The 21444-nt window shown below is 45.1% G+C and overlaps 1 protein-coding gene across 4 annotated transcripts in view; it reads right to left on the bottom strand.

Moving 5' to 3' along the window:
- The window catches only part of AMOTL1 (angiomotin like 1), a 164162-nt gene that overhangs the window by 4456 nt on the left and 138262 nt on the right, over positions 1-21444 (bottom strand). For 2 of the 4 annotated variants that reach the window (XM_056561506.1, XM_056561505.1), the window contains exons 9-15: positions 14715-14860; positions 10650-10799; positions 6337-6527; positions 5887-6012; positions 4694-4932; positions 3815-4102; positions 1240-1801 (exon numbers count right to left, since the gene is read on the bottom strand). In XM_056561506.1, coding sequence (XP_056417481.1) covers positions 1683-1801; positions 3815-4102; positions 4694-4932; positions 5887-6012; positions 6337-6527; positions 10650-10799; positions 14715-14860 — 1259 coding nt within the window. In that variant the 3' untranslated portion in view covers positions 1240-1682. Of the gene's footprint in view, positions 1-1239; positions 1802-3814; positions 4103-4693; positions 4933-5886; positions 6013-6336; positions 6528-10649; positions 10800-14714; positions 14861-21444 lie in introns of those variants that run through there. The other 2 variants (XR_008889487.1, XM_056561507.1) reach the window with 2 other exon arrangements.

Below are 21444 nucleotides of genomic sequence, written 5' to 3'. Positions count from 1 at the left end.
CCAGAGCAGTAACAAATCCCCATAGCAAACCTCTCTTGCTCTGGACAGTTCCTGACATGGACAGAGGTGTCAGCAGAGAGCACTGTGGTCAGACAGAAAAGAAATGTAAAAATTAAAGAACTTCCTCTAGGCAATACAGCAGCTGATAAGTACTGGAAGGTTTAAGATTTTTAAATAGAAGTAATTAAAAAATCTGTATAACTTTCTGGCACCAGTTGATTTATAAAAAAAAAATTTCCACCGGAGTACCCCTTTAAAGGGGTTATCCAGGAAAAAACTTTTTTTTAATATATCAACTGGCTCCAGAAAGTTAAAGGGGTACTCCTCCCCTATCCAAAGGATAGGGGATAAGATGTCAGATCGACAGGATCCCGCTGCTGCGGCACCGCGCTATCATTACTGCACAGAGCAAGTTCGCTCTGTGCGTAATGACGGGCAATACAGGGGCCGGAGCATTGTTACGTCACGGCTCCGCCCCTTGTGATGTCACGGCCCGCCCCCTCAATAAAAGTCTATGGGAGGTTCGTGGCCGTCGTCACGCCCCTGCCATAGACTTGCATTAAGGGGGCGGGCCTTGATATCACAAGGGGCGGAGCCGTGACGTAACAATGCTCCGTCCCCTGTATCGCCCATGATTACGCACAGAGAAACTCGCTCTGTGCAGTAATGGGACCCCGGCAGCGGGACCCCGGCGATCTGACATCTTATCCCCTATCCTTTGGATAGGGGATAAGATGTCTAGGGGCGGAGTACCCCTTTAAACAGATTTTAAAAAAAATCTTAATCCTTTCAGTACTGAGCTGCTGAAGTTGAGTTGTTTTTTCCTGTCTAAGTGCTCTCTGATGACACATGTCTCGGGAACTGTCCAGAGTAGAAACAAATCCCCATAGCGAACCTCTTCTACTCTGTGCAGTTCCTGAGACAAGCAGAGATGTCAGCAGAGAGCACTATGGCCAGACAGAAAGCAACAACTCAACTTCAGCAGCTGATAATTATTGGAGGGATTAAGATTTTTAAAATTAAAGTCATTTACAAATCTGTTTAACTTTTTGGCACCAGTTGATTTAAAAAAATAAATAAATAAATGTTTTCCACCAGAGTACCCCTTTAAGTCTGTGTTTTTTTTATGTATCTGCCTATACCATTGTTTCCCAACCAGGGTGCTTCCAGTGGTTGCAAAACTACAACTCCCAGCATGCCCGGACAGCCGAAGGCTGTCCGGGCATGCTGGGAGTTGTAGTTTTGCAACAGCTGGAGGCACCCTGGTTGGGAACCACTGGCCTATACAATATAAATTAATAAAAAAAAAAAAAAAAGTACAATATGTGCATATTATAAATAAAGTGACCTACGACAAGACATTAGGAAATATTGCATCGTAGCCACAAACTCTTAAGACTAAGGGATCATGACTCCTCTAGGTATTAGGGAAGAATAGAAAATACCATGCAGTTATGTATACGGCAGGAGAGTCGGTCCTCATCTCGGTCGGTCTTCAAAGTATAGACATCATTTTACAGTAATCCAAAGTTATTAATAATCCGCCTGTTCCAGCTGGAAAAGTAACTTGTCCGAGTTGAGTTTCTACTCAATTGTCTAATATTTTCTTAGCAATGTCTTACAATGTTGTAGTCCACGTGGATATATAGAGCCACGAGAAGCAGCGGAGTCTGAACAAGCCCTCAGATAAGCACCTCCATTGTGTTGTCAGCCTCCGAAAGATCAGTCTGGAGTTTGGAGTGGTTTGGAGTGCCAGCTCTAAGTTTAGAGTCTAGAGTCTTGCCGAGGACAGGGGAATGTTCTGTAAGACAAAAGAAAACCATTAACCCCTTAAAGGAGTAGTCCAGTGGTGAACCCAGTGGTGAACAACTTATCCCCTATCCTAAGGATAGGGGATAAGTTTGAGATCGCGGGGGGTCCGACCGCTGGGGCCCCCTGCAATCTCCTGTACGGGGCCCCGACAGCCCGCGGGAAGGGGGCGTGTCGACCTCCGCAGGAAGTGGCGGCCGACACGCCCCCTCAATACAACTCTATGGCAGAGCCGAAGCGCTGCCTTCAGCAATCTCCGGCTCTGCCATAGAGATGTATTGAGGGGGCCTGTCGGCCGCCGCTTCATGCGGAGGTCGACACCCGCTATCTGGCCGGAGAGCCTGGCCCCTGTACAGAGAGATCGTAGGGGGCATAAGCGGTCGGACCCCCCGCGATCTCAAACTTATCCCCTATCCTTAGGATAGGGGATAAGTTTTTCACCATTGGACTACCCCTTTAAGGACTCTGCGTTTTTCCGTTTTTGCATTTTCATTTTTTCCTCATCACCTTCTAAAAATCATAACGCTTTAAATTTTGCAAAAAAATAATTGTGCGACAAAATTGAAGAAAAAATGTCATTTTGTAAATTTTGGGGGCTTCCGTTTCTACGCAGTGCATTTTTTGGTAAAAATGACACCTTATCATTATTCTGTAGGTCCATACGGTTAAAATGATCCCCTACTTATATAGGTTTGATTTTGTCGTACCTCTTCGGGCCGGTATGAGGACTCATTTTTTGCGCCGTGTTCTGAAGTTTTTATCGGTATCATTTTTGTATTGCTCGGACTTTTTGATCACCTTTTATTCATTTTTGTATTATCTAAAAACTGACCAAAAATACGCTATTTTGGACTTTGGAATTTTTTGGTGCGTACGCTATTGACCGTGCGCTTTAATTAACGATAAATATTTATATTTCGGACATTTCCGCACGCCGCGATACCACATATGTTTATTTTTATTTACACAGTTTTTTTTTTCATGGGAAAAGGGGGGTGATTCAAACTTTTATTAGGGAAGGGGTTAAATGACCTTGGTAAACTTTTTTTAAAAACTTTTTTTTGCAGTGTTATAGGTCCCATAGGGGGTTATAACACTGCACCCACTGATCTTTTACCCTGATCCCTGCAAAGCCATAGCTTTGCATGGATCAGCGTAATAGGGGCTTGATTGCTCAAGCCTGTAGCTCAGAATTGGAGCAATCAAACGCCGATCGGACGCGACAGAGCAAGGTAAGGAGACCTCCGCTCGCGTCCTAGCTGATCGGGACATCGCGATTTTATCGCGATAGTCCCGATCAGCCTGACTGAGCTACCGGGAAGCGTTTACTTTCATTTTTAGCGTGGCGATCAACTTTGATCGCCACGTCTGAAGGGTTAATAGCGCGCGCTGTTAGCCCAGAGTCCCAGCTATGAATAGCAGCCGGGACCGACGCGGTGTGATGCGGGGTCACTGCATCCTTAAGAGGTTAAAGGAGTATTCCAGGAAAAAAAAAAATTATTTAAAATATTTTTATATCAACTGGCTACAGAAAGTCAAACAGATTTGTAAATTACTTCTATGAAAAAAATGTAATCCTTCCAATAATTATCAGCTGCTGAAGTTGAGTTGTTCTTATCTGTCTGGCAACAGTGCTCTCTGCTGACATCTCTGCTTGTCTTGGGAACTGCACAGAGTAGAAGAGGTTTGCTATGGGGATTTGTTTCTACTCTGGACAGTTCCCGAGACAGGTGTCATCAGAGAGCACTTAGATAGAAAAGAACAACTCAACTTCAGCAGCTCATAAGTACTGAAAGGATTAAGACTTTTTAACAGAAGTAATTTACAAATCTGTTTAACTTTCTGGAGCCAGTTGAGATATATATATATATATATATATATATATATATATATATATATATAAAAAAAGTTTTTTCCTGGACAACCCCTTTAATTTGATAGATTGGTGTAGAGGTTATAACATTTGGAACATCCACCATGAAAATGAAGAAGACCCTAAGCATACCTGACTTCTCCTTGTTGGTGTTGGGATGACGTAGAAGAGGACTACTGGATGGGGTCATATTTATTCTCCCCCGACCTGGTAACGAAGAGCAGTTTGGCCAAAAGAGATCAGAGCTCTTGTCTGTCTGGGTGCTGTTGTCTTTACTCCCGGTTTTGGTATGTGACACAGTCATGGTGGGTTGAACTGAAGGAGGTGGTGGCGGTAGCATGAATGAAGGTAGAGGAAGTGCTAAGGAAGGTGAAGGGCTTGTCTCATGATTGTATTTGCCTTCTTTATTTTGGAGAAGCCCTGGAAAAAAAACGCAAGTGTAAGTAAACTGTAGTTAAAGGGGTTTTTCGGCTTTATACAACTTATCCCTATCCAAAGGATAGGGAATAAGATGTATGATTGCAGGGGTCCCGCGATCTCAGTGCAGCCCCTGGCATTCTGTGCCAGGCACTGCCTCCGAGACGTGACGGCCACACCCCTCGTGACGCCACGCCCCGTCCATTCATGTCTATGGGAGGGGGTGCCACGGGGATGTGACGTCACGACCATGCCCCCTCCATTCAAGTCTATGGGAGGGGGTGTGACAGCCGTCACTCCCTCTCCCATAGACATGAATGGAGGGGGCATGGCATGAAGTCACTAGGGGGCATGGTCGTGACATCATGTCCCTATCTCGGTGGCAGCGACGGGCACAGAATGCCTGGGGCTGCACTGAGATCGCGGGGGTCCTGCGATCATACATCTTATCCCCTATTCTTTGGATAGGGGATAAGATGTATAAACCCAGAATACCCCCTGCACCCTCAGTAACCCCCACTAACAAGGACTGAAAAATAAAAGAAATGTTATCAAATTCCAAAATGCAAGAATCAGTATTGAAAAAGTTCCCACCGAAACTTCCTTTACGATTCTTTTCCTCCTTCTTCTCTTCTGCTGCCTGATTGGTGGTCAGAGACGTCTGCCGTGAGTGGGACCCCGAGGTGACAGCAGCCACAGCGGCTATAGACGGCACAGACCGCGCGGGGCGTAAGCTGGAGTTGTCATTCTTGCCCTGATCTTTTCGAGAACGTTGATGGAGAACTTTTATCATGGCGTCTTGCTCTATGATTTTGGCATGAAGATTCTTTATCCTGATGGTACAAATGACATGTTCTAACTACAAGTAAGAAGAAAAAACTAAATATGTCTGCAACTTGCTTCGCCATGACCTTCTTGGGATTAGGCCTTCATCTTTATGACAAAAATTTATGGGTGGGCTTGTGGGAAGCATTGGACACAATGAAGCAGATTTACTATTGCGAGATTGTGACGTGACAGCCCCGCCCCCTCATTATGTCATGCCACGCCCCATCAATGCAAGTCTATGGGAGGGCGCGTGACAGCCGTCACGCCCCCTCCCATAGACTTGCATTGAGGGTACGGGGCGTGACATCATGAGGGGGCGTGGCTATGACGTCACAAGCTCCCGGCGCCGGCTCCAGCTTTCAGAACAGTTTGTTCCAAATGCTGAGCAGTGGAGTACCCCTTTAAGTCTTAGGTTTGCACTGTCTAAGAGTTAGAAGGTTTGGTACTCTAGTAGGGTCCTATGGGCACTTTAGCTGAGCTAGAGTCACCAGTGATGAATCTGCCCTAAAATAGCCTGGTGTTAGATCAACGTTAATATAGTCAGTTAAAGAGGGTTATCCCAAGATTAAATGCTATCCCCTATGCACAAGATCAGCTCACTGGGACACACACCAGTCATGGAGGTCAAATGTCCCCTGAGTGAATGAAGCATGCTGGGATTTCTGAACATAGCTCAGTTTAGCATTCAGTGTAGCCGCAGTATTGGTTTACTATTTTTTATTTTTTTCCAACGCAGCAATGGCCTGGCCACCCGGCAGTGCAGAGCCCTACAACATAATTCCATTTAAGTGAATAGAGAGACCTAAAGTGCCAAACCACTGCTTCCTCCATTCTCAGGATTGATGGCGGTCCCAGAGGTCAAACCCCCACCGATCATAAAATGATGACATATACTAGAATATCCCTTTAACAAAAGGTAGTCCCTTATTCCTAACTTCCATTAAGTTAAGAAAACTTACGTGTGTTCCATGTCCTGGAACTTTCTATTGGCCTGAACGATCTCTTCCTCTTCGTGCCACATTCGTACATCGTATGAGCTATCGTTGTGACTTCCATTCCTCGAATGACTCATGATTGTCGAATCCCTATCACAATAAACACAGCATAGATCAGTACACACCAACATAACCAGGAATGGTGGGCATATTACATTGGCAGAGCTCTCAGTAGGACCCGTGCTAGTCTGGCTGTGAGCCCCTTATGATTTTATCTAGTGCCCCTGCCCAACATAGGCTATAATGGAGAGTGCCTAGGCATAAAGGCCGGGTTCCCCACCAACCATTCCCAGGAATAAGGATCTCTCTCTAGTCCCTGTCGATATACTATTGGAACCATTCAAGGTAAAGCCCGTTTTATTATAACCATCATGCTTTAGTGAAATGAGATTTAATAAGAAGTCGAGATCTTACGTCTGGGATATGGCTGTGCTGGCAGCGTCCATGGCAAAATGCCGCTTTGCGCTTTCCTCTAAGTATTTCTGTTCCCATTTGGTCGTATCTGCTTCCAGAGCCAAGATGGTCTCTTCCTTCTTCCTCAGCAGATCCATCAGGGCTGGAGCACTATAATCTGAGTTGTTAGATGCCTGATGGTTTGCTTGTCTCTGTATGGAGAAACATTTTAAGTTTGGTTATTACCTGTCCGGATCTTTCTACCCGAAACATTCCAGTACAAATATTTTTGTAGTGATGTTGTAGAGTCATATCAAAAGTTTTGATCAGTAGGGTCTAAGTATTTAGATTCCAACCAATCACTAGACATAGTTGGAAGACATGTGCCTTAGCATGTTCTCTCCCAGCTCTGTACCATGTGACCGAGATGGTTACAGATTACAAGTTTATGGAACTGTCTCAGTCCCATAGCTTCTCAACACACTTGTTCTAGTGAGTGATCGGTCAATATACAGGACAAGAGGCGAGTGTGTGTATTCAATTTTTTTCTTTTTTTCAACATGCCACAAAGGGAGGGGGGCAGGGCAGTACAGGACAGGGGCTACCTACTACCTACTTACATACCTGGCTACCTATCTACCTACATACCTGGCTACCTAATTATCTACCTACATACCTGGCTACCTAACTATCTACCTACATACCTGGCTACCTAATTATGTACTTACATACCGGGCTACCTAATTATCTACCTACATACCTGGCTACCTAACTATCTACCTACATACCTGGCTACCTAATTATCTACTTACATACCTGGCTACCTAATTATCTATCTACATACCTGGCTACCTAACTATCTACCTACATACCTGGCTACCTAATTATGTACTTACATACCTGGCTACCTAATTATCTACCTACATACCTGGCTACCTAACTATCTACCTACATACCTGGCTACCTAATTACCTACTTACATACCTGGCTACCATATAGGGTCATAACATTTAAAACAATGCAAATGCTTCTATATTGTAAACATTGAAAACATGTGGAGTGCTCTTCATTTTTCAGGATGTGTTACATGCCAAATTTAGTGGCGGAAAGCTCAGTTGTACAATGTCCTTAGTCACTTTTCATACCCGACAAAACTCCTAGGACCAATCATGCAGTAAAATTGAAATGCTTTAAAATTAAGATAGCTGACACCTACTGTAGCACCGCATATGAATAAAAAAAGATTCCAAGGGTGTTCCAGGATGTTCAGTCGATGGCCTATCCCTAGAATAGGACATCAGTAAGACTTAGGGGGTCCCAACCTAGGATATCCTATTGATCAGCAGAACGAAGGAACAAAAGTGCAAAAGCAGCAGCTTTACTACAGTACTAAACCTGGCACAGTGACATCTATACGACGATGGCTGTGCCCAGTACTGCAGCTCAGTTGCTGACCCTTTGTTCCGGTGATTGGTGCCTTGAGGTTGGCTTCTCACCGATCCTATATTGATTCTATAAATAGGCCATCAATTAATAGTCCTGGAAAAGCCCTTTAAGCCTCGTCTATATCCCTGTGATATAACAAGTTCATGTCATGTTCTGTGGAGGAGACCGCGCCAATTCTATTACTGAAGATGGAAATCACAACCGGGGCTTCTTTCCCCCACTTCATTCTGTGGAAATCGAAAAGCAATCTGCATGAATCAGCTCATCTGAGAAGTTCTTCAAAGCGAGCGCACAGATTATACCCTCACATGTATAGTCATTAGCCTCATTTCTGAGGAACCGGGAGGCAACTGAGCGAGCACTTCATCTATACAAATTAAATAACCATTCCGCATGACATCCATTCACTGCGCAGACCTGCTGATGTCGGGCCCCCGGGGGGAATGCATTTATAATGGGGATCATCTGTTACTGCACCAACATGACAGCACCTCTGAGCAGTGAACAGAAAGCTGTGTGACTGGTGACCCTGAGAGTCAGAGGGGTACAGGTCCCTGTCCCTGGGATCAGCACATCGACCAATAAACCAGTGGCTTATCCCAGAGACCAATACACACTACGGAACGTCCGCATGGAGGACATTCTGGAGACTGCGGGACCGCATGGGAATGTGCTGTATCACAGATGGCTATGCATTCCGCGCAGACAGGTTCATTCTTTCTACGGACATGGAATTCAGAATTTCCATGCCGTAAACATCTGGCACAGAAATTCCGCCATGTGCACAGTGCAGCAGAATCCCATTGAATTCAACAGGACCCTGCTGCAGCAGAATTTCTGTGCTGAAAGGCTACACTTAGGCTAGGTTCACACTATAGAATTTCCGAGTATAATTCTGCTTTGAAATTACACTAGGAATTTCCGGTGTACCAGAATCCAGTTGCTGGCAATAGGATTCCACAGCACAGTGCACACTATGGAATTTCAGCAGCAGATGTTTTGCCTCTGAAATTCTGCCGCCGAGAGAATGATCTTGCCCATTCTTTCGGCGGAATCAGTCTGAAAAACATTAGCGTCTATTGGGACAGAAGTGCACCTAGCCATACACTATGGAATTTCCAAGCAGAATTCTGCTCCGAAATTCCACTGCAGCAGCCTCCTATTGTTTTCATGGGATTCTGCTGCACTGCTCACACTGAGGAATTTCCGCAGAAGAGAATTCCCCTGCAGAAATTCCCGACTCTGGACCTGTTGAAAGAATGAATATGCTCGTTCTCTCGGCGGAAATCCGCACGGACTCCACTGCCATCAATAGTGACTGCGCATGCTCGCGTAGTCCTAATCCCGAAGGATTTTATCGGTGGCCGCGCAAGATGGAATCTCCGCCCCGGAATACCTCTGAGCAGAGATTCCGTACTGTGAATTTAGCATCAGGGTATGTTCAGATGTATAAAATCTGCTACAGATTTTCTGTTGCAAATTTGGCAGCGGAATTTCTACAGCAGGCTTTGTTGCTACCTGTTGACTTTAATGGGTCCACAGCAAATCTGTCGCGTGTAAATCCGCTGCAGAAATCCCAAAGCGGAATTTCCATAGAGCCTTATGGACTTCTGAACGTACCTTTAGGCCGTGATCTCACTGTGTAAATTTTGCAGAATGTTCCTTCCGCGCCAAGTGCCGACTCTAAAATGTGCCGTCTCCATAGACGGCAACGCATTTCCGAGCGGATTCCTCCGAAAAAATTGGCGTGTCAGGTCTGTCTGTCGAGGTTTGGGACTTGAATTTCCGCGGCAGGTGTTTCCAGCGCGAAAACGGAAATTCCGATGTGTAAACGAGGCCTTACTGTCGTTTTTAACTTTAAAGGGGTACTCCCGTGGAAACCATTTTTTTTTAAATCAACTGGAGCCAGAAAGTTAAACAGATTTGTAAAGATTTGTAAATCACTTCTATAAAAAAAAAATCTTAATCCTTCCAGTACTTTTTAGGGGCTGTATACTAAAGAGAAATCCAAAAAAGAAATGCATTTCCTCTGATGTCCTGACCACAGTGCTCTCTGCTGACCTCTGCTGTCCATTTTAGGAACTGTCCAGAGCAGCATATGTTTGCTATGGGGATTTGGACATTTCCTGAAATGGACAGCAGAGGTCAGCAGAGAGCACTGTTGTCATGACATCAGAGGAAATGCATTTCTTTTTGGGATTTCTCTTTAGCATACAGCCCCTAAAAAGTACTGGAAGGATTAAGATTTTTTAATAGAAGTGATTTACAAATCTGTTTAACTTTCTGGAACCAGTTGTTTTTAAAAAAAAAAGTTTTCCACGTGAGTACCCCTTTAATGTGTCCCCTGAACCTAGAATGTCTCTATGTCATAATAAGGACGCTCAAAAAGTTTCCGCACTTTTTTTTTTTTTTAGTTTTGTAGGAAATGGTGGAAATGTAATTTGTTTTTTTAAAATTTATATATATATATATATATATATATATATATATTTTACATTGACTCTCTTTACCAGTGTTTCCACCAGTGGTCCTCCAGCTGTTGCAAAACTACAACTCCCAGCATGCCCGGACAGCCTACGGCTGTCCGGGCATGCTGGGAGTTGTAGTTTTGCAACAGCTGGAGGCACAATGGTTGGGTAAGATTGATTCCAGTAACAGTAATATGAAGAGAATGGTCGGTAATGCAATTCCCTTATATGTTCCTTACAGTGGCTCTTCCCGCCAAGGGTTAACATTTGCGGTCATGCGCCGGCGGGCGTTTTGCATACTCATTAGTGCGGAGCTTTCTTCACAATTCCTTGATATAAGCCGCTTTGTCTTTCTGAGATAATCTTTCCCTTCTGCTGCAATGTCACCTAAAGGTGACACTCCACCCAGACTGCGGTTACCTGCTGCATCCTCAGACACTCCAGCTCTCTCTCCAGTCGCGTACGCAGCCGCCGCTCCAGCTGCTCCCTCTTCTCTCCCGCCGCCTGCAGCTGCGTCAGGGCCTGCTGCAGCTTCTCCACCTCCTCCACGTAGACTTGTTTCTTGCGCAGCTGAGAGATAGGAGGAAAGTGTTAAGCTGAGTATGTCGCCATACCCGGTGAAGAACTTTCTTATGAACAGCATACAGTAGCTCAAATACCGATTTTTGATGCATTTTGCTCCAAAATAGTATCTAACCTCCAATGAGACTTAAAGAAACACTCCAGGATACCCCTCTAGCATCACCAGCCTCATTAAATGAGCAGGTGCAGTGATCAAACTCCCCACCCTCTCTCTGCAAAGCCATAGGGTTAAAGGGGTATTACAGCTTTATACATCTTATCCCCTCTCCAAAGTATGATTGCAGGGGTCCTAGTGCTGGGCATTCTGTGCCAGGATCTGCCTCCGAGCCTGTGATGTGTTATCACTACCACGCCCCCTTGTGACATCACACCACGCCCCCTCCATTCATATCTATGGGAGGGGGCATGACGGCCGTCATAGACATAAATGGAAGGGGCAAGGCGTGACATCTCTAGGGTGTGTGGCCACGCCCCCTCATGATGTCACGTCTCGGAGACAGCGCCCAGCACAGAATGCTGAGAGCTGCACCAAGATTGCAGGGGGTCCCAGCAGCAGGACCCCTGCAATCATACATCTTTTCCCCTCCCTCTCCTTTGGATAGGGGATAAGATGTATAAAGCCGTAATACCCCTTTAACCCTATGGCTTTGCAGAGAGAGGGTGTGGAGTTTGATCACTGCACCTGGTCATTTAAAGGGGTACCCCCGTGGAAAACTTTATTATTTTTTTTTAAATCAACTGGTGCCAGAAAGTTAAACAGATTAGTAAATCACTTCTATTAAAAAATCTTAATCCTTCCAGTACTTTTTAGGGGCTGTATACTAAAGAGAAATCCAAAAAAGAAATGCATTTCCTCTGATGTCATGACCACAGTGCTCTCTGCTGACCTCTGCTGTCCATTTTAGGAACTGTCCAGAGCAGCATATGATTGCTATGGGGATTTTCTCCTGTTCTGGACAGTTCCGAAAATGGACAGCAGAGGTCAGCAGAGAGCACTGTGGTCATGACATCAGAGGAAATGCATTTCTTTTTTGGATTTCTCTTTAGTATACATCCCCTAAAAAGTACTGGAAGGATTAAGATTTTTTAATAGAAGTGATTTACAAATCTGTTTAACTTTCTGGCACCAGTCGATTTAAAATTTTTTTTTCCACGGGAGTACCCCTTTAATGAGGCTGGTGGTGCTAGACATCACCCATAAGGACTGATCAGAACGTGGGTTGAGGTCAGTTCATGTTATGCACAGTATTGATGCATTTTCTTATTCGGGGCGTATTCACAAGTACCGTATCCTGCGCATATTTGATGCTGCAGATTTCAATGTAAATAAATCCACAGCATCAAAAATGGGCAGGATACTGTACATGTGAATACACCCTCAGGGTCTGCGCATAGTGCCGTATTTAGAAACAAAGGGGGAGATTTATCAAAACCTGTCCACAGGAAAAGTTGCCCAGTTGCCCATAGCAACCAATCAGATGGCTTCTTTCATTTTTAACAAGGCCTCTGCAAAATGAAAGCAGCGATCTGATTGGTTGCTATGGGCAACTGGACAACTTTTCCTTTGCACAGGTTTTGATAAATCTCCCCCAAAATAACTATTTCGGTCACACACTCTTATGGGGGAGATTTATCAAAACCTGTGCAAAGGAAAAGTAACTGAGTTGCCCATAGCAACCAATCAGATCGCTTCTTTCACTTTTCAGAGGCCTTTTCAAAAGTGAAAGAAGCGCTTTGATTGGTTGCTATGGGCAACTCAGCAACTTTTCCTCTGGACAGGTTTTGATAAATATCCCCCATACAGTCTATAGCAGTGTTTACCATCCAGTTTTCCCCCAGCTGTTGCAAAACTACAACTCCCAGCATGCCCGGACAGCCGAAGGCTGTCCGGGCATGCTGGGAGTTGTAGTTTTGCAACAGCTGGAGGCACACTGGTTGGGAAAAACTAGCCTATAGAAAAGTACCAGTAGTATAGTGCCACCTTTCTCCGGCATGCATCTTTTCTTGCTTAATATTGATTTGGTCTGACTGAGAATTAGTTTCATAGCGGGGGACAGATGAACGGGTTACACAGGCACCACGGGGGTCATCGAAAAGACAGCGCCCACCTGCTTCTTCACCCGATGGAATACGTCTTATACTGCTCAATATGTCTGCATGACTTTTTTGCTGTTCCTATTGTTTTATCGATTTAGGGGGGGGGGGAAACAACAAACAAAAAAAAAATTATATTCCCCGCATAAGTGAATGCGGGAAATCTACCCACACTGTGAGACTCAATAACCAAAAAAACAAAACGAAAAGTTTAGTATTTTTTATTTGCCTGATTTCTAAATGTTACTTTTTATTTTATTTAGCTTTGAGGCTATTTATTTAAAAAATCAGATCTGGATATATCCTAAAACTTTGGAAGTTAAACTAAGCTAAATGTGCAAAAATCACAAAATAAATGAAGGAATAAATAAATAAATAAATAAATTAATGAATCAATATATAAATAAATAAATAATTTTATTATCTGCTTTTGGCACTTTGCATGCTGTTCCAAAGGGTTAAAGGGGTACTCCAGAGAAAAAAAATCTTAAAAATCAACTGGTTCCCAAAGGTTATACAGATCTGTAAATTACGTCTCCTTAAAAATCTTAATCCTACCAGTACTTATCAGCTGCTGTATGCTCCAGAGGAAGTTGTGTAGTTCTTTCCAGTCTGACCACAGTGCTCTCTGCTGCCACCTCTGTCCATGTCAGCAACTGTCCAGAGCAAACCTCTCCTGCTCTGGACAGTTCCTGACATGGACAGAGGTGTCAGCAGAGAGCACTGTGGTCAGACCGGAAAGAACTACACAACTTCCTCTGGAGCATAAAGCAGCTAATAAGTACTGGAAGGGTTAAGATTTTTATATAGAAGTAATTTACAAATCTGTAAAACTTTCTGGCACCAGTTGATTAGAAAACATTTTATTTTCCCTCCGGAGTACAACTTTAAGAAAAAAATAGCATGGCTAAAATAAGAAGTATAGTTTAACAAAATATATCAAATGGTTATTGTCATCTTGTAAAGCAGTATTTCCCAACCAGTGTGCCTCCAGCTGTTGCAAAACTACAACTCCCAGCATGCCCGGACAGCCAGAGGCTGTCTGGACATGAAGGGAGTTGTGGTTTTGCAACAGCTGCAGGCATGCTGGTTGGGAAACCTGTTGTAAAAGGGATGGCATGTCACTAGAAAATATAATTATTTGAACATACCATGTCTTCAATCCCACCAATTCTGAGAATGAAAGGGCAACTGCCTTGCTTTAGTGCAGTGGTCTCCAAACTGCGTCCCTCCAGATGTTGCTAAACTACAACTCCCAGCATGCCCGGACAACCTTTAAAGGGGTACTCCACTGGAAGAAAAAAAAAATGAAACTGGTGGCAGAAAGTTAAACAGATTTGTAAATCACTTCTATTTAAAAATCTTAATCCTTCCAGTACTTATCAGCTGCTGTATGCTCCACAGGAAGTTCTTTTCTTTTTGAATTTCCTTTCTGTCTGACCACAGTGCTCTCTGCTGACACCTCTGCCCATTTTAGGAACTGTCCTCCTCTGGACAGTTGCTGACAGAGAGTGGTCAGGCAGAAAATAAATTCAAAAAGAAAAGAAATTCCTGTGTATCATAGAGCTGCTGATAAGTACTGGAAGGATTAAGATTTTTAAATAGAAGTAATTTACAAATCTGTTTAACTTTCTGGCATCAGTTGATTTAAAAAAAAAAATGTTTTCCAGTGGAGTAGCCCTTTAACATAGGCTACCATATTGATAGTTTGTCTGAGCATGCTGGGAGTTGGTGATTCCTACCAATGTTGCAGTCTGGACCTAGTTTGAACTCTCTCTCTGGATGGACCGGTGTCTGCCCCAATCTTACCTCTTCTTCTAGTTTGACCACTTTGGCCTGGGCATTATTCAAAGCTTGGTCTAGGATGTCGATATGCCTCCTCTGCTCTTCGTTGGTCGTACGCAAAGCCGCCAGTTCCCGCTGCAGCCCCTCCATCTCCTTCAACTGTTCTTTGTCTGTAGAATGGATTAAAGAACAGAACAGTTACTATCAGAATCCTTCATGGAATCTGGGCCTGGTGCCAGCTTACCTCTGGCACTGACATAAGTAACCCGCTCTCCTCCAGACACCTGTGTGGCTCCTTTAAGATTTGTCAGAAGTTATCAAAAGGCCATAACCAAGTTGCACACTAACACTAAAACCTGATGTTTCATCCACACGCGGGAAATGACTGATATTGGCCAACAGTTGGGTGTCCATGTTAAAGGGGTATTCCAGGAATAAAAAAAAACAGGCATTTTTTCTTTCAAAAATAGCGCCCTCTTTGTCTCCACTTTGGGTGTGGTATTACAACTTGGCTCCATTCACTTCAATGGAACTGAGCTGCAGAACCACACCCAACCTGGAGACAAACAGGGAGAGGTCTTTGAAAGGAAAAGGGCCTGTTTTTTGATTCATGGAATACCCCTTTACAGGGGTACTCCGCCCCCAGACATCTTAATCCCTTTCCAAAGGATAGGGGATAAGATTTCTGATTGCGGGGGTCCCGCCGCAATATAGCATGCAGCACCCACCTGTATCTGCTTCCGGCAGCGCTGGAGGTTCTGGCTCCCGACCACGGGAACGGAAGATCGTGATGTCACGACTCCGCCCCCGTGTGAGGTTACGCCCCGTCCCCTCAATGCAAGTCTATGGGAGGGGGCATGGCGGCAAAAACTGACTTATCCCCTATGGACAGGATAGGGGATAAGTAGCTGATCGTAAGAGGTTCAACCGCTGGGACCCTGCGATCTCCTGAACGGGACCCCGGCTCTCATTGAGGCGCATGTGTGGTAGGCGGCACGCGCTCCATTCATTTATATGGGAGTGCTGTACATGGGTCTCTTCATCGCTCCCATAGAAATGATTTGAGCGCGTACTGTCTACCACACGCGCTCCTCATTGAGAGCTGGCGTCCCATTCCAGAGATTGCAAGGGGGTCTCAGCGGTCGGACCCTACGTGATCAGCTATGAATAGGGGATAAGTTAGTTTTGGCTAGACAACATTTTAATAACCCCAAATACCCTGCTTATTGTCTTCTTCCCACTGCCACAAGGCCGCAGGCAAAGAGAATTTTATCTTTTCACTGTATGGCCATTCAAGGGATTAGAAGCGGTGTTTTGGAAGAACTACAAGCACAGATTGCTATAGGAATATATTATAAAAATGATTTCACTTTGTGTCCATCTTATCTACACGCACTGTTCAGCTGAATGCCATCCATTGTTCTCTCTTATCAAAGAAAAGCTGACAGCCGCTTCTGACAATGATATGTCTACCCATCAAGTCCAGAAGAATTCCTGAACCCCCCCCCCCATGACCACCGCTTCACATCCCATATTTCTTCTTCTCCGAACCCCCAGATCCAATTGTGTGAATGACGTCCATAGCTAGGGGTTTAGAGCTAAGCTGGAAATGGTATCTTTATAGCCGCCCGTGTGATTTGGAGGTGGCAGCGTGGAGCGGACGCCTCTGTCCCCCGTCGATGAGGGACGCACATCCCTGCGGTAGAAGAAGCTTGGCCTCTGATCCCCATATTCAAATGAAGCAAACAAGGCAGAAGTATTTTGGCTGCACATGAGAGACGCCGGCTTCCATGGCCTGAACTCTTGTTTTGTCAGGTTTAATTACGTGCCAACATTTCATATTGTTTCCCGGTCTATTCTGTCCGGTTCGACGCGGCGAAATCTGAAGTAATTAACTGCGCTAGAGGCGGCTCCATTGTGAGCGGACTAAGACTTAATAAAGCTCTTAATGAAAACCTCTTCAGGCCTATTCATTCTTGCTACATACGGAATATAAATGAAGGGGGGAAAATGTTTACATGTATACGTACACAGGTTTCTAAGGTGGTGCTGAGTCTGGGATGGGGGGGGGGGGGGGGGCTAGCCCCTTATATGGGCCTAGTGTGGGGATATGTTGGCTCTAGCTTAAAAAAAATGGCCAATCAGACACCAGGCCAGTGTTCCTCAACCTAAGACTCTCCACAGGAGCAAAACTACAATTCCCACCATGCCCTGACAGCCGAGAATTTTGAAGGTTGATTTAGGTTAGGTTGCCTGCCGACAACTTGAATTCATATCTAGGTGACCACTATTTGCATATGTGTGGTTACCCGTTATTGCACGTGTAATGTCCCAGTACAGAACATAGTCCTGCACTACACTTAGACCCTGTCAAGTTGAGTCCCTCAGTGTCCTGGGGGCTCTCCTGAAGTGTCTCCCCCATAATGAAGTTAGTGTTACTATGTCTAGCCAGTACAAGGTTATGTATTATGTGTATATAAAGTATAAAGGACCTTTGGAGGACCAATGTAAATGTCTAAAGGACCTTTGGAGTTATCTCATGTTATGTTATCACATGTTACCCAGAGAGCACCAGTTAAACACATGACCTGCAGCTTGACCTATTGGCTTCTTGCTCAGCCCCCCTTTATAAGAGGGGCGGCCATTACAATCTCTTTCTTTGGCTCTTACACCAGACCTTTGCTGAGGCACAGACCTCAGATCCAGCATCCAGTACACCTGGAGGCCTCAAACCTGCATATGTCAGTAAGTCCAGCCATCTATATCTACTGTCTCTACCTAAAACCAAGTCAAGTTACCAGTCAAGTCAATTATAGTCAAAGGGGCTGCATGGAAGTCTGATCTAAAAGGCCCTTTCCCTGCTAATGGCTGACTCTCTGGGATTCTGGCCTAGCTGTAAAGACTGTAACAACTGTCTGACCTCAGTAAAGCCTTCATTAACCATAACCTGGTCGTGGACTCTTCTTGCCTTGCCTAACCTTGGGATAATGGGGATATCGTTTGGGTGGTTACCGTTCCCCAAAAACCACTCTGGTGTCAAAAACATTAGGGGTTAATAACATCTTGTCCCTGGGGTTAATGCCATCTGCCCCATCCACCTACACCCTTCACGCCCTGTGGTCACCCCACAACTCGGGGTCACCACACACGCTCTGTCCACTTTACAACTGGCTGCCACTGTACAGTATACAGTTTTGTGTTGTATCAAGCATGAGCCAGCACCCAGATAAGTGAGTATATTGCCTAAAGGGGTATTCCGGGAATTCTTTTTCTATTTGACCATGCTACAAAGCTGTAAAGTTAGTGTAGTTCATTATATAGTGTCAGTACCTGTGTTTGATGGTGGTCTCAACAATTCACTGTGATCTTTGCCCGGATGTTCGTTTTTAGCAGCATACAAAATGATTGTTGTCTCAGGTTTCCCCAGGTTGCATTGCAGCCCAAGACAATGCATCACTAGTTAGGTGTTGAAAGGGAGCCTGTCTGCGCTTCAATGGGTGGAACGACCCATTAGCAATAATTAGCAAAGTAATTTTATGTTGGATAACCCCTTTAAGAAACCCTGTGGCTCTATGGCAAATGCAGAAACAATATGAATGTAATCTTCAAGATGTGCACTGACTTAAGAGAAAGGGGGTTGTTTACTAATATTCCCCAAAGTGGGGGAAAATTAATCAACGTTCTTAACCGCCTATTGTAAGTGAAGTATCACAGCCTGAAAATTTGCCAAAAACAGGGTGAAGAATTTTATGAAATGGGTCCTCCAGGGACTGAATACTGAACTTTTTAGACACTTATCCCCTATTTACAGGGGTCGGGGTCTAACTGCTGGCCCCTCTTGCGATCACCTGTATGCGGCCCTGGCTATTTATGTGTCCTCAGGGCACTTCAGCCCCCACCTTCCTGGAGAAACTCATGTGACGGCCCGCTCAGCCAATCACTGGTTCAGTCAGGACATCATTGCAGCCTGTGATTGGCCGAGCGGGCCATCACTTGCATTTGTCAAGGAAGGTGAGGGCCGCTTTGCTCTGTGGATGTGTAAGTAGCCAGGGCCCCGTTCAGGGGTCCAACCCACCACGATCAGACACTTATACCCTATCCTGTGGATTGGGGATACATGTCTAAACAGTTTAGCTCAGGTTGTGAAAAATTTTAAAAGCATGGCCACTTTTTGAAAAAACAAACAAAAAAAAAAAAACACTGAAAGTAACGTTATGGTCAGAAATATAGACAAACTTTGGTATGTTTGACGCATGCCATAAATACCGTATTTTTCGCCATATAAGACGCTCCGGCATATAAGACGCACCCAATTTTAAAGGAGGAAAATCTAGAAAAAAAAGATTCTGAACCAAATACAATATAAAGTATAGGACAGTGATCTTCAACCTACGGACCTCCAGATGTTGCAAAACTACAACTCCCAGCATGCCCGGACAGCCGTTGGCTGTCCGGGCATGCCAGGAGTTGTAGTTTTGCAACATCTGGAGGTCCGCAGGATGAAAACCACTGGTATAGGAGGTAATACTCACGTGTCCCTGCTGCTCCGGACCAGTCACCGCTGCCCTGGATGTCGCCCTCCATCGCTGTCGCCGCGTCCCCGGGGTGTCCCCGTCGCTCCGGAACGTCTCTGCTGCCCGGTATCCTTGCTCTCCGTCGCCGCCATGATGTCGCTACGCACGCCGCTCCTATTGGATGACGAGATGCCGTGCGCGACGATGTGATGACGACGAAGGAGAGCGCCGGCCATGCAAGGGATCCAGGCACGGAGCAGTCATTCGCCGATCGGATGCCGAGGAGGCAGGTAAGGTCCCTCCCGGTGTGCTGAAAGCTGCTCGGGATGCCGCGATTTCACCACGGCGGTCCCGAACAGCCCGACTGAGCAGCCGGGTTAGTGTCACTTTCGTTTCAGACGCGGTGGTCAGCTTTGATCGCCGCGTCTGAAGGGTTAATACAGGGCATCACCGCGATCGGTCATGTCCTGTATTAGCCGCGGGTCCCGGCCGTTAATGGCTGCAGGGACCGCCGCGATAGGACAGGGTTTTAATGTGTATTTGCCGTATAAGACGCACCAACTTTTCCCCTCCCAGTTTTGGGGAAGAAAAAGTGCGTCTTATACGGCGAAAAGTACGGTAAATATAGTGAAATACATTCCCCTGACTTTTTTCTCCTAAATTTACATATAAATCCAAATAGTAAATGACAACCAATGTGTCAAAAATTGCAAAGGCCTTATCTGTGATTAGGAAAAATACAAAAGTTTTTTTGTTTTTTTACCAGACATAGTGAAAAGAAGATCTATTTTTCTAAACTTCAACAACCCCTATTAGATGGTGATAAGAGGCCTTTGATAATGAAACCCTTCTAGTGAAATTTAGGTATTTAGTGGTTATGATCATCGCAGCCATAATTGCGCCTTCCTTCCGACTTGGTCTAAGTCATTCCTTCCCGCTGATTCTTTGTTAATTGTTGTAAAGTGATGTCGCTCCTCAGTTATGAGTCAGAGGAGTTTTCTCCTCCAGGCAGACAACGCAGAGCTTGTTCATATAATGATTTCACGCATCAGATGAGTGGTCACATGACCTTCATGACTACGTGCACTTTTCAGGACCATGTGACCTACATCCATTCATGACATTCCGTCAGCTAATTCCATTCGTTGGGGAATAAACAAAGTCTTGGATAAATAGAGTTGTCTGAATGTGGTGGCTGCTGCTACAGTTGACTATTTATTATGGACGGTCATAGTAATTCTATGTATTCATACCTTGCCTGACTATTAGCTAGAGAGCTGCTAAAAAAAAAAAAAAAAAATAAAAAGGCTGGCCATACACATTAGATAGCTATTAGGGTCTATTCACAAGGAAAAATTTCTGTTTGCGGAATTCCGCCTCAAATTAATGTCTATAGACCTCTATGGGATTCCGCACTCCCATTCAAGTGTGAATGGACTCTGCGTTATCTCTCCCAAACTCCCTATACAGATGCATGCTCTTTCGAGTGTGTATATATTCTAAATATGGAGAAAGCCGCTGCCAGACACCTCTGCCATAGGTGGAGAGTTAGGAGGCCCTATACACATTAAATAGTGAACTGGTGCCAATATTCATTTAATCCCAATGTGTTGGGGAAACTTAAAGGGGTACTCCGCCCCTGGCATCTTATAAGATGTTAGATCGCCGCGGTCACGCTGCTGGGGACCCCGGGGATCGCCGCTGCGGCACCCCACCATCATTACTGCGCAGAGCGAGTTCGCTCTGTGTGTAATGACGGGCGATACAGGGGCCGGAGCAGCGTGAAGTCATGCCTCCGCCCCTCATGACATCACGGCCCGTCCCCTTAATGCAAGTCTATGGCAGGGGGCGTGACGACCACCACACCCCCTCACATAGACTTTTATTGACAGGGGCGGGCCGTGACGTCACGAGGGGCGGAGCCGTGACGTAACGATGCTCCGGCCCCTGTATTGCCCGTCATTACGTGCAGAGCGATCTCGCTCTGCGAAATAATGATAGCGGGGTGCTGCAGCAGCAATCTGACATCTTATCCCCTATCCTTTGGATAGGGGATAAGATGTCTAGGGGCGGAGTACCCCTTTAAGTCTCCTAGTCTAAAAGAGACAATGCAACTGGTGGAAAACTTTTTTTTTTTAAATCAACTGGCGCCAGAAAGTTAAACAGATTTGTAAATTACTTATATACCTTCCAGTACTTATTAGCGGCTGAATACTACAGAGGAAATTCTTTTCTTTTGG

The sequence above is a fragment of the Hyla sarda genome, chromosome 2 (assembly GCF_029499605.1).
Source record: "Hyla sarda isolate aHylSar1 chromosome 2, aHylSar1.hap1, whole genome shotgun sequence".
Lineage (NCBI taxonomy): Eukaryota > Metazoa > Chordata > Amphibia > Anura > Hylidae > Hyla > Hyla sarda.
Note: the sequence above shows the minus strand (reverse complement) of the source record. Positions and strands in the feature narration are given on the sequence as shown.